Source organism: Myotis nattereri, assembly GCF_964212035.1.
Source record: "Myotis nattereri genome assembly, chromosome: 1".
NCBI lineage: Eukaryota > Metazoa > Chordata > Mammalia > Chiroptera > Vespertilionidae > Myotis > Myotis nattereri.
In genome coordinates, this window is record NC_138075.1 from 127,734,007 (window position 1) to 127,747,139 (window position 13,133).

The 13,133-nt window shown below is 38.4% G+C and overlaps 2 protein-coding genes across 3 annotated transcripts in view; both read right to left on the minus strand.

Annotated features, from left to right (window-relative positions):
- The window catches only part of HSPA14 (heat shock protein family A (Hsp70) member 14), a 60,429-nt gene that overhangs the window by 44,550 nt on the left and 2,746 nt on the right, over nt 1-13,133 (minus strand). For both annotated transcript variants that reach the window (XR_013996279.1, XM_081096570.1), the window contains exons 2-6: nt 12,522-12,602; nt 12,364-12,446; nt 3,105-3,153; nt 2,867-2,972; nt 2,172-2,262 (exon numbers count right to left, since the gene is read on the minus strand). Coding sequence is in view for 1 of the 2 variants with exons in the window: in XM_081096570.1 (XP_080952696.1) it covers nt 2,172-2,262; nt 2,867-2,972; nt 3,105-3,153; nt 12,364-12,446; nt 12,522-12,602 (410 nt within the window). In the remaining variant the exon portion in view is untranslated. The remainder of the gene's footprint in view (nt 1-2,171; nt 2,263-2,866; nt 2,973-3,104; nt 3,154-12,363; nt 12,447-12,521; nt 12,603-13,133) is intronic.
- On the minus strand, nt 8,637-10,373 carry MSANTD7 (Myb/SANT DNA binding domain containing 7; the record flags this gene model as incomplete). Its single annotated transcript, XM_081096580.1, has 2 exons — nt 9,663-10,373; nt 8,637-9,154 (listed from the first exon to the last, which is right to left on the minus strand). Exons 1-2 carry the CDS (start codon nt 10,222-10,224, stop codon nt 8,637-8,639), a joined length of 1,080 nt encoding a protein of 359 aa, XP_080952706.1. The 5' UTR covers nt 10,225-10,373.

Below are 13,133 nucleotides of genomic sequence, written 5' to 3' on the forward strand. Positions count from 1 at the left end.
GGATTTTAAAGCGCTAATATGAATAGTATACTTATGGAAAACTAAAAATTTTCTTTGATCTGCTAAATGGAGTTTTCTTTGACTATTGAGCTGCTTCTGACAAAAGTTTGAGAACGGTTTCTCTTTACCTTGTAAGTAATCTACCTAAAAAGCAAACATTTTATTTCATCAAAATAACTAGAGACTTGGTGCATGAAATTTGTGCACAGGGGTTGGGGGAGAAGGCCCTCAGCCCGGCCTGCACACTCTCCAATCCAGGACCCCTCAGGGGATGTCTGACTGCCTCTCGCAATCCGGGACCGCTGACTCCTAATTGCTCGCCTACCTGCCTGCCTGGTCGCCCCTAACCCCTCTGCCTGCATGATCACCCCTAACCACATCTGCCTGCCTACCTGATTGCCTCTAACTGCTCCCCTACTGGCCTGATTGCCCCTAACTGCCTCTGCCTCACCCTGCACCTGGGACCCAGGCTTCCCTTCCTCTGGCCGGCCACAGGCACCCAGGACCCGGGCCGGCCGCAGCTTCAGGGGACCGTAGGCAGGGTGCTTTGCTCGGGCTGCAGCCGGAGGTGCCCAGGACCATGGGGCGGGTGGCTTGTCCCTCTCCCGGGCTGCAGCCTGGCTGGTCCCCATTCCTCTCTCCCCAGTGTTGAGTGTCTGAGCTGTTTGGCGTGTGATGGCATGACAAACATTTGCATATTAGCTGTTTATTATATAGGATTTCTTATGCTTCATGTTAGTTTTATTGTGAGGTCTTGAATTACTTTTTCAAAACTGAGTCTACTCAATATTAAAAAGCTAACGTTTACTCACAACTACGTAACATGCTATATTTGTCTTTAAACTTTTATTTTAACTAACATTGGTTAAATAAATAATTAGGTATTGTTTTATAAAAAACTAGAGGCCCACTGCACGAAGATTTGTGCAAGAACAGGCCTTCCTTCCCCTGGCTGCCAGCACTACCTTCACTCCGGCCGGAGCTGCCTTTCTGCCTTCGCTCTGGCCCGAAGCCACCTTTCCACCTTCCACACTGCCTAGAGGCCCGGAGCGGTTAGGGTGTGTGAAACGCCTGCATCATCGCCATGGTGATGACGCAAGTGTCCCACCCTGTCCCCAGCTGCTCGGTGTGTGTGTGCTGCCCACTGGCCCACCATCTTTATTGGGTTAATTTGCATATTCACTCGATTGGCTGGTGGGTGTCGTGAAGGGACAGTCAATTTACGTCTTTTATTAGCATAGATAATAATGTTCAGAGTCTACTTTCTTAATAAAGAAAATACCATGTGTTTATACTTAACAAGAAAAAGAAAGCTCTCAAAAATGCCTATGCTTATAAACTTTAGACAAATTTATAACATTTTGCAATTTTCCAATTTCTTTTAGAGTCAGTTTTTAATATCCCTCCAGTTCAAGTAAATGAAGCAATTCTCTGCCCCAGAAGCAACCTAGATGCTTGCCAAAACCTCATGTGGAACTGCATCCCAAAAGTAAAGACATGCATTCTCACCAATTGTATCTGCAAAATCTATAAAAACTACATGCAACTTTTTGGTTAGATGTTAAGAACTAAGGTGAAGGAATACCTGCAAACATATAAAATTTCCTATTTTTATATAATTTCAACATAAACCCTAATTACATAAAAATAAGGCAAAGTAATTCATAAACATCAACTTAACCTGGTAATTAAAAACATTTCTAATCAAAAGAGATAAGAATGCCAAAACCGGTTTGGCTCAGTGGATAGAGCGTCGGCCTGCGGACTGAGAGGTCCCGGGTTCGATTCTGGTCAAGGGCATGTACCTGGGTTGCGGGCACATCTCCGGTGGGGGATGTGCAGGAGGCAGCTGATCGATGTTTCTCTCTCATCGATGTTTCTAACTCTATCTCTCTCCCTTCCTCTCTGTGAAAAATCAATAAAATATATTAAAAAAAAAAAAAGAGATAAGAAGGTACATCTAATTTTATATTCTCTTGACATTTCATAAAAGATAGGAAATATTAATTATCAGTAACATACTTTTTACCATACTATTTACAAGTACACGTTACAAATAAAATTTTATTGGCCAAGAGGTTTTCAAATGCAATTTTACTTTTTACTATATGGTGATGTTGTAAAATTTGTATTTCCTTTAAGCAAATAAAATAAACCCATATTATACTTACCCAAGAGCATTTTTTTGCTTTTCTCCAAAATCAAATGGAACAGTAATAACTACATCATTTGCATCTGAGCCCAAGACAGAATGTGCCGTTTCTATATATTAAAAAAACATAAAAATAAATTCTGATGACACAGAAATATATCAAGTGATACTTTCTGAGGTTTATCAATTTGCAGCAAAGATCTTATCACTATAAAGATTTTCCAGTTCACTTGCTGTCTCACCCTACTGATTTTTTTTGCTCTCTTAAATCATGCATGTGGATTTGGTAGTTTGTGGACACAGAACTAGGTACTTTCTAAGGTGCCTGGCTCTTAGGCTTTAGTTTTAACCACCTCCCAAATTAGACTGGTTTTTATTGGGAATGAGCTTCTAATGCATCAATGTAAAGACAAAAGTATAATGTTAGTTCAACACATTAAAGGGATGCCTCACATCCCACAAACTCAATATAATCCCAGAGGTGATGCAAGCCTTATGCATAATCTACTCCAAAATTTCCTAAATTGTTTTAAGAATGCCACTCAGCTCTAGCCCTTGTCAGAAGTGATGAAACCAGACCTACTTAATGTGCTTAACTATTGTTGGTAGGTCTCCTTACTGCTAATCTGATGAATCAGCTGCTTCTCCCTAGGGCAAAAAATATGTCTACTTTTAAGGTCAACTCTTAAAAATTTTTTTGCTTTGGCTCAATACCTTTCATTTTACTAAATATCAGTCTGGCAACATCTTCTGGGTTAACAAATTTTGTTTCTTCTCCAGTATCTATTTTATATCGCAATTTCCCATTTTTTTCAATGACCTAGAAAGAAAATTGTAAGTGTTAAATAAGGAATAATTTCAACAAAAATATAAAGTTTCAAACCAATATTATAGGACAGCACCTTAGCAATTACTTTGTGTAACAGGGAAGTAATAACAGGACCATACTCACTAAACATTTACTTTCTGTGATGTATTTCTGAGCCTGTGGGTCATCAGAGCTGTTCATAAAGATAAAGATAATTAAGTATTAAAATCTGTATTATTCATATATAAGTTTTAAAGAACACTATATTTTTTATTACCACTGAACAAATATAAAAATATAAACAAAATTAAGTTGCTTAATATTTTAAAAAACTTCAAAAAAATTTCAATTACAAAGAATCTTTACAAAGGTTATAGTAATTCTATTAAAGTGTTATTCTTTGCATTTGAAAGTAGCTCTTCCTTATTCTAATCTTACTGCTACTAATAGGTACTATATAATACATCTGGGGATGATTTTTCATAATGTCAATGATTTTGTTACATACTTCCCCATCTATAATCCTGAAGACCCAACCACTGAGATAAAAAGGACAAAAGAGGTAAGATTGCAAACGAAGGGCAAACCAGCATGCCTAATACCATCTCTGTTGCTTGGCCTGAACATGAATCAACACCCAAAATCAAGAGTGAGCAACAGTACAAATGTTATATATGGAAAGGTACACAGTACTACAGGTGGACAGATCTATATTACCCTAGATAAAGTGGGTACTAAATAAAAGTGCATGGCAATAAAAAAAAAAAAAGGGTGTTTTGTTGCTCACAATAGTAATACCAATTTATGCAGACTGTTTTCACATATATTACCACACTTGATCTTCACAATACCTTAATGGGATTAATTTGGCAGACATTATTTTAGAGATAACAGGTTCATAGAGGGTCAATGACTTAACAGTTAATAAGGGGCAGAGTCAGTTTTTGATCCCAGGTTTTCTCTATCAGGGTATGGTTGTTCACTGCCTGGCAATAAGATGGTGCATGATTAAGTACTTCTGCCCCTTGAGCAGAAATAGGAATAACTGATTTTTGGTTTAATTTCATCTTACTGAGATGAAGTAAATCCGTCCCATAAACCAAGCATGTCAAACTCAAAGGCTAACATGAGCCAAATAAACAAGGTTTAAGTTTATATGGGCCACAAAAAAACAAAAGCCTCAATTTTCATAGAAACATAGGTTTATTTCGATAGAGACGTACTGAATACAAAAGGCTGAAATGAGTAATCGTTAACATAAAATAATAGAACACTTTAATAAAAATTAAGTTTTTCTTTAACATTAACTTACCAGGCACTGAATAACTGCACAAATTAATAAGTGCAACACAAATAAACCTATTTTTCTTGTTCTCTGAAAGACAAATATTTCCTGTTGCGCACACCAAACAAGTCAGTCCAAGACTAATGATGTGGCAATCGGCTGCTAAAATATTCGCTGCTAGTATTAGTGGAGAGAAATGGTGTGCCTGCACGTAAGGGAAATTAATGCAACATGATTATAGTAATCAGTCATTAGTGAACGTTGTAGTTCATTATTAATACTTATGTATAACAGGATATTGTAAAAACTAAGTTATGAAATTTTTATTAAAATGTTTCTTACATACCATTATATTGGCTGGGCCACAAAATTATTCGTTGTGGGCCACGAGTTTGACATGCTTGCCCTAAACCCTTCTTCCAAGGGCGGTGGCTATTCTGTTCAGAAACCAGTCTTAAATGTTTAATAAGAAGAGGTGGAAATGAATAGTGGCTAACTGCTAAAGCAAGCATGTTATACTATCAGTGAATATTTTAGCAGCCGATTGCCCTGTCATTAATCTTGGACTGACTTGTTTGGTGTGCGCAACAGGAAATATTTGTCTTTCAGAGAACAAGAAAAATAGGTTTATTTGCGTTGCACTTATTAATTTGTGCAGTTATTCAGTGTCTGGTAAGTTAATGTTCAAGAAAAACTTAATTTTTATTATTAAAGTGTTCTATTATTTTATGTTAACAATTACTCATTTCAGCCTTTTGTATTCAGCACATCTCTATCGAAATAAACCTACGTTTCTATGAAAATTGAGGCTTTTGTTTTTTTGTGGCCCACATAAACTTAAACCTTGTTTATTTGGCTCGTGTTAGCTTTTTAGTTTGACATGCTTGTGCTAAAGGGTTACTGAACATCTGATAACCCTACCTGTATAATTAAGAGAAAGACAAAAGGGTTGTTTAAAATTGCCTAATTTGGCTTAGAAGTCTGTCTGAATACTTGCAGATTCCCCACACTTTCTTCTCTATCAGCTAAAAATTAGTAGTGAGGAAATAGGTAAAATAGCTGACCCAAAGTCACATGGTTAATGGCAGAACTGGCCAGAATCCAGATCTTTAATGCAAACTTTAGTATTCTTTCCACTGAACCCTCCCCTTCTTCCCTTTTAAAACACCCAATAGACCAGCAGTTCTCAATCTGTGGGTCGTGACCAATGAAAATACATCCTGCATATCAGATATTTACATTACGATTCATAACAGTAGCAAAATTACAGTTATGAAGTAGCAACGAAAATAATTTTATGGTTGGGGGTCACCACAACATGAAGAACTGTATTAAAGGGTCGCGGCATTAGGAAGGTTGAGAACCACTGCAATAGACTATATCCTGGACAAATATTTTAAGAGTAAGAATCAGATGAAGTGTGCCTATAGTAATTTTTTTGCACCAATATTGTAAATTGTGCACCTTTACCAATTGTTTTAAGACTAGAATTTAAGTCAACCAGGATAATTTATCCTATTGTGTAGGCTACCTACCACTCAGAGAAGTTATTTGCTGGGAAAAGATATTTTATGGAATTTATAAAACTTGTAGAAAGGAAAATTATTTCTCAACTGCTATGCAAAAAGGCCCTAGCTTATGTGAAGACAGAAAGCACACATAGCTCTTGGAGGCTATGTATAGGCAAGAACCTGGAGATTAACTAGAAGAAAAGCAGAAAACAGAGAATGCAGGTGACGACAAATGATCATGGATAGCACCAGAAAGTAGTGAACTGACTCACAACTACATACAAATAAAAACTTTATTTGTCCACACCAGGATTAATTATGTAACAGAAAAACAAAGGGTGGTGGGAGGTTAGTATACATAGCACCTTATTTACATCATGGTCTTAAGGAGGCAGAATGTTAACCCTACCATAGTATCACAACCTTTATCGGCAATGCCATTTTCTCTTCCTCCTCCTTCCTTACATGTCTCTTGCATGGTCAGCAGGCCCTTAGCCCGGGCACATACCAGCACTAACATGCACAGGGTCTTCTTTCCCACTACTGTCACAGTATAGTGCTTTCCATGTATGAAAGCATTTTTACATTTATCTGTTTCTTTGACCCTCACAACAATCCCGTGAGGTAGGTAGAATAGTTACCAGTTTCTTAATAGGTGAGGATCCTGAGATATACTAGTAGAATGGTAAAATGACCCACTTAAGGATGGACAGGTAGTAATGGTTTGGCCTGGAACTTAAGTAGGATTTCTGGGCTTGTTTTCTTTCACATAACATCCCCTTATTACAACTTCCCTCCTCTTTATAATATTTTGCCTATTTCTGTTCTGTTCACTTCTTTAAGTTATTTTCCTTTAGTTTTATTCCCACATTAAGGTTACATTACCCATTAGCTTTTTACAATACTACCTTCAAAGTTTAACTCCACTTCTATACTTTAGCACTTCCTTTTATCTTAAATAAATCCCTGCCTATTTATTTTGCTATCATTAATAGATTAATAGAGTACAGGCCTCATTTTTCACCAAGTATTTCCCTGTTTTTCCAAAATGCCTACCTACCGACATTAGTGTTATCTAGTTATAACTGACACATATCCCGCCATTTAGTGACCTAAAACAACTCAAATGATTTACCAATGTAACTGTGACAGGATTAAAACCCAGGAGTTCTAACTTGATTCCAGTGTATGCTACCACAGCAGCTGCTGCCTCCATCCATAACCCACTCAACAGAGCAGCTCACTTGCTTGACATCTATTCATGGTTCCAGGTATGTACCCACTGTTTTTTAACTATTTTTTCACCTATTTGTATTTCCTGCATTAAGCACCTAAGCCTGCAAAATATAAAACTTCTTCCAACATGCTCAGACTTTTTTTCAGCCTCGAGATTGAAGAAAAACTTTTTAAATTGGAAATATGGCTCAACACCTGTGTTTTTTGGGGAAAATGGAATGTGTTTGTTGAGAACCTGTGCTTAAAAGGAGTTATTTATTAAAAGCAGTCTTTATTCACACCACCCTCAACTCTTTCCAAAGCTATTCTTTTCCACCACATGCCACTAACTAGGTGATTTTTCGTCTACACCAGTGATGGCGAACCTTTTGAGCTCGGCGTGTCAGCATTTTGAAAAACCCTAACTTAACTCTGGTGCCGTGTCACATATAGAAATTTTTTGATATTTGCAACCAGAGTAAAACAAAGACTTATATTTTTGATATTTATTTTATATATTTAAATGCCATTTAACAAAGAAAAATCAACCAAAAAAATGAGTTCGCGTGACACCTCTGACACGTGTGTCATAGGTTCGCCATCACTGGTCTACACCATGTGAGAAAAAGTGATTTTGGAAAGTTCCCTAGAAGGAAAGTTTTCTAGTGCTTGCCTTCTGTAACATACAACACAGGAACAACGCTAACAAAAAAAGAATGAAATTAGCTAAAAAGCACCTGGGAAACTGATATTATCCCAAATCTTTCCAAGATATTCAATTAGCAATCGAAATTTTACAATATGTAATTATGCATGTAAAGGACCCAAGTAATATAGAATGCAAAGAATTTACTTACATTTAATATTTTATAAACAGCCAATATCTCATTATATTGGATTATCAATATGAACCATAACATGATTGTGGCTTCCTATTAGTTTTGAATTATATCCTATAGAGACTAAGAACTATTAAAATGGAGGGAAAAATGGTTTGACTATTGAGTGCTTACTAGTAGGAATGTCACAGACAGCAGTGAAAATGAGAGAAAGGTACAAATAGATGTTGTGTCTATAGTAGTCTTGAGCTACAGAAGCATTAAAAAAATTGAAGACTTTAAACTTCAGAAAACAATCAAGTTAAACAACTATTCAAGCAATGAAATCATCATGGTATACAACCATAATTCTATCTTGTCAACTAATGTGCTGCATCCTTGCCTTACCTCAGCCAAGGTCATGTATATATACATGTATATATAGTGCTTTTAAACCCTTTCACATCTATTAGCCATTTGATCCTCACAACATCCCTGTGAGGTAGGCAGGTTAGGAATTGTTACCTAGCTCCCATTTTACTGATGAGGAAACTGGTGCAGAGAGGTAAACTAAATTGTCTCATATCAGTGACAAAGCCAGGGCTAACTAGCTCTGGAGTTGGCTCCATCCATTTTCCATTAGACCACCTCTCACATATCTGAAGTCTTTCAATTAGTGGAGAAGTTTGGGAAAAACAACTAGCATGTATATTCCTACTCTTCTGTATATCTGCGGCTCATCCACTCTTTTCTCTGAGGACATGGAAAAAGATCCAGGTCACCAAAAGGCAAGTCTTGGATATGGGCTTCTACCAGTTTAGGGTATATACCCTTTTATCATCAGTTCCTAACTTTTGGTGTTAGAAATTAATCTCTGAAGCAATTTTTCAAGCCCTAGCTGAAAAGCACTGGTTGCCTCTTCCACTGCTGTTGCCAAGCGTCTCACTGCAATCACGGCATCCCTGCGGAGCTCATTGGCAGTGTCTTGCTGAGCACTGGCCTCCTCACCAATAGCAATCAGCCTGTCCAATTTTTCTTCCTCACGTTTTGAAAGTTCTCGTGCCAATCTCCTGTTTTCTGCCAATTCAGCTGCAATAGTCCTGGCCACTGACCGCCTTCTTCGTCTTGCCCACCTTGGAGGGGGCTCACTGGTCAAAGGCCTATCCCCACCAGAAAAAGGAACTCCGGAGGAGATTGGAGGCTGCTGTGTGAAGGCCACCCCAGGAGTGTTTCGGCCCGTGCTGGTGCAGGGACTGGGCTCACCGGACACACCCAGTCTGGTCATGGGGCTGCTCTGACAGGGAGCAACTGCACCTCTGAAAAGGTGGTGGGAACTGTTGTAGCTGGGGGTCCCTTGAGAGCACCCTGAAAAACAAAGCAACAATGTTGCAGAGAGGGCATTCCTGCTAAGGGAATGCATGGAGCCAGCAGCAGAGCTGAGAGACAATTACAAAACTGTGGTGGATCCTGGAAAATCCTTTCTACAAGGGACTGGGAAGAATTCAGTTCTTTGGCCTGGCCATTTTAGCCTATATTTCCAAAACCTTCCCTTTATCTTACTGAGCCCCTTTCCACTTAGCTATCCAACCCACTTTATATCCATAAATGCCTAAATACCCATTATAAATATTGCCAAAATAGTTTGGTTCTAAAGAGCACTTCTACATTTAAAGAGTTCTATACCTTACATACCTAGGGTCATAGCTTTTAAATACCTGGAGCCCCTTATCTTATAATTAGGTTTTTTAAAAAGAGGGCAGGGGCAAAAACAGGGGTTATGTTAAAAAGAACAACACACACACCATCCAATCATATACTGTTGTTTAGAACCAAGTGACTCTGGGACCCAATCCTTTACATGTTTGGAAATTACCTGCACCTGAGGATTCATCCCAGGAGTCCTCAAGGTCACTGGTTTCTTGCATCTGGTCAGTGATTCTCAGTTGACAATCCTCATCTGATTCCTTAACTGTTTTCGAGATAGGCTGATGATCTGCTGCCTGAGTCCTTTTTGGTTTCAGAATGCCGGTTCCCTCTTCCCCTGGGTTGTCAGAGGCCATTAAGTTCTGAGTGTAGTGCTTGGCCCAAGCAGTATCCTCCATTAAGTTGTCTGGGTCAGTCACTACCTGATTTCGGAGAAGCTGATCCAAGGTCTCATAAAATGGACAGTGTGGTGGGTCACCCATACTTGTGGCATGGGCAACATATGCCTTTAAATATAATGCCTTCAGAACTTTAAACTTGGAGCGGCACTGACGATCGGTGCGGCGGAAGCCTTCCTGCTGCATTCGCTTAGACACAGCCTGATAGACATCTGCATTATGATGCACAGTCTGGAGGCGTTGAATGTATTCTGCCTCGCCTAGTATGGAGAGAAGAGTTCGCGTCTCCTGTCTGGACCACCGGATGCCCGCACTGCTATTGGAATTGGCCATAGTGGACTGGGAAGGAAGGCTAGCTGAAGAAAGCTCCTGGACAGCAAGGTGCAAATCTGAAGGTGTGGGGAAACTCTGGGTGCTTTCAGTTTATTTCCAGGAGCCAACGGATTCTTCCCTCTCAGGACTAATTGTTGAGAAGCCAGATCCAAGGACCAAATTTCTGGCTGGAAGGCCACAGGGGAATGAGAGTTACAGGGAGGGTGTAAGGATAATTGTGGCAGCAAGTTAAGCTGTGCTACCTGTAAGTAGGTCACAAACAGGTAGGATGCCCAGACTGAAAAAGCCCAACTTTGGGAGTTCATCCAGGATAGACACTGCCCCAGGGGCTAAAAAGGGCCTTACTGATTTGATAACAAGGGGACTGGCTCCTCCATGAAGGCCAGAATGCTTCCAAGGCCGAAACCTGAGATACCTGTGTGTCTGTAAAAATCACCTATTGTCTTCTAAGTAGACAGATGAAGTGGGAAATCCCTGAGCATGAGGCAGCTAGCAGGACCGTGGTGTAGCAGTTTGTCTGAAGGGTGCTCATCCTTCACTAACCTTGCTGCAAGCAGCATACTGTGGCTATGTACTACCCATCTGACTGTCACCATTGCACTCCTTCGTTAAAGGATAACTTTCAGGGCCAGAAAAGTAAGCTTAAGTTATTCTTGTTAATACAAAGCTTTTTGCATAATATAGCAAAAGACAACCACATCTTTACTCCAACTGTCTGCCCCAAAACAGCAGCATAAAACAAATAGGACTACTAGGGAATAGATCTGTGGACATATTCTAAATCTTGATTATATCAATGTCAGTATCTGGTTGTGATACTATAATTTTGCAAGATGTTATTATTGGGAGAAAGTGGTAAATCCAGGAAAATACAGCATCTCTTTGTATTATTTCTTACAACACTATTTACAAGTACTCAAAATATTAAAGTTCAATTAAAACAACATAGCTGGCTGCATACAGTGAATCTAGCTTCAACATCCATCTATAACTCCTTGTTTTTCAGAACTTAAAATTTGAACATCTTTGAAACCACCTAATTTATCATCATCATCACCACAAAAATTTGAATTCTCTATAAAATACTGTAGTTTCTGACTTAGTGTATAGATATATTAAAAGGGGGAAAAAGTAAAGTTCAATTTAACTACACACAAGTAAAGGATAATAAAAAGTATCTGTATGTATAAAAAAATAAATCAACATATAAAAATTTCTATTTAAATTCTCAACAGAACACAGAAAGGAAACAACCTGGGCCCAATTTATAAGTCCTGAATTATAGTCCTATCTAGTTCACCTCCCTTACTAATTTAGAAATACCATAACTTCTATTTGCCTTGATTTTTCTCATCTATAAATGGGAAGAGATAAAACCTGCTCCACTAATCTTATAGGGACTTGAGAGGATTAAATAAATTAATAGATGTGAAAGCACTCTGAAAACTTAAAAACATTATTTCAAGTATTACTACTACAGTGAAAATGAAACCCCCTAAGTATTATGATAATCTATAATTTGAGGAGACATGAGTCCGGGGAAGCAAGACTCTTTAATCTTTTAATTAAAGCTGTAACAGATGATTAACCTGATTCTTGCGTAAGATGCTAATTAAACTGTTTCTCTAATGATTAAATTTGTAAGCCACTGGAAAAGTTAGTTCTCAGAAAGTGTCACAAAAGGACCCAAAGAAAATCGATAGCATCTACATAAATTATAACCAAATGTAATAGATTTTGCAAAAATCAACCACAGTGCAAAGAAGTCATCAAATTCCCCCCAAAATCTTTCAAGTTCTCTCAGTTAAAAAAATATTGAAATATAAAAAATCCAAATTACCACCTCTGAATGACACAAACTATCAAAATGAAAGGAATGTTGGTATTTATCAATACAAACAGACCTGTCAGCAAGAAATAAACATCTGAGTGAAACTCATCTTTGAGAAGATTTGACACTAATCATCAAAAGAAACTGGCTACTGAAGTACTCTCTGAAATAACTCAGTCAGAAAAAACTGGAAAAAAAACAAACCCCAGAAGAAACAAATGGTGTTTCTAGTTTCACTCCACATTATGCTTAGAATGTATACACACATTTTTATTACCTATATGTTGAAGTGATATTTTATTCCATACCTTCTGCCAAGGATCTGCTTTACTTTCATGACTGTATTGGAAATATTTCTTATTCTACTTTGTTTTGCTGCCAATCCAACAACCTGAAAAAGAGCAATATATTACAATGCATGTAATTTTCACTTATTTCAAAGCAAAAATGTGAGGGGGAAGAGTACCTCTTCATTTTCTGAGTAGGCAACAACAGCTGGAGTAACTCTGTCACCCGCATCATTTGCAACCACATCAGCCCGGCCATCCTGGAGAAAAATATATGAGTTACTTTGAATTAAATATATAGACTCATAGGACATATTCAGACATATGTGGGCCAGTGTTACTTTGCCATCTATGTGGAAAGAAATATTGATCTAGCAATATTTTAAACTTGTAGACTTAACTGCAACTATTAATTTCCTAGATTTTATGAAAGGCCAGCATTCCACAAAGAACTGCCTCATTTTTCCCCCGTCTTCTCTGCACAGTCAATAATGGAAACAAACATAACCACCTGTCTATATCCAATAATAACTGTTATTTCACCACCCTTTCTCCTCCTCTTCCTTCCCCTACAAATACCTCTTTCTCCACTTTTCCACATGTGATGAAGAGGCACTAACCCTTTGGCTTTCCCTGACAAGTCATCTGACATTTAAACTAGCGTCAGGGGAGTCGAGTATTACCGTTCCTTCCGCCTCCCCCGACGAGGAAGGCCACCACCGCTGGTCACGCTCTTCTTCCCAGAAAGGCCAACCAGTAGACCGCGCACCACCAACTCGCTCCGCACGCCG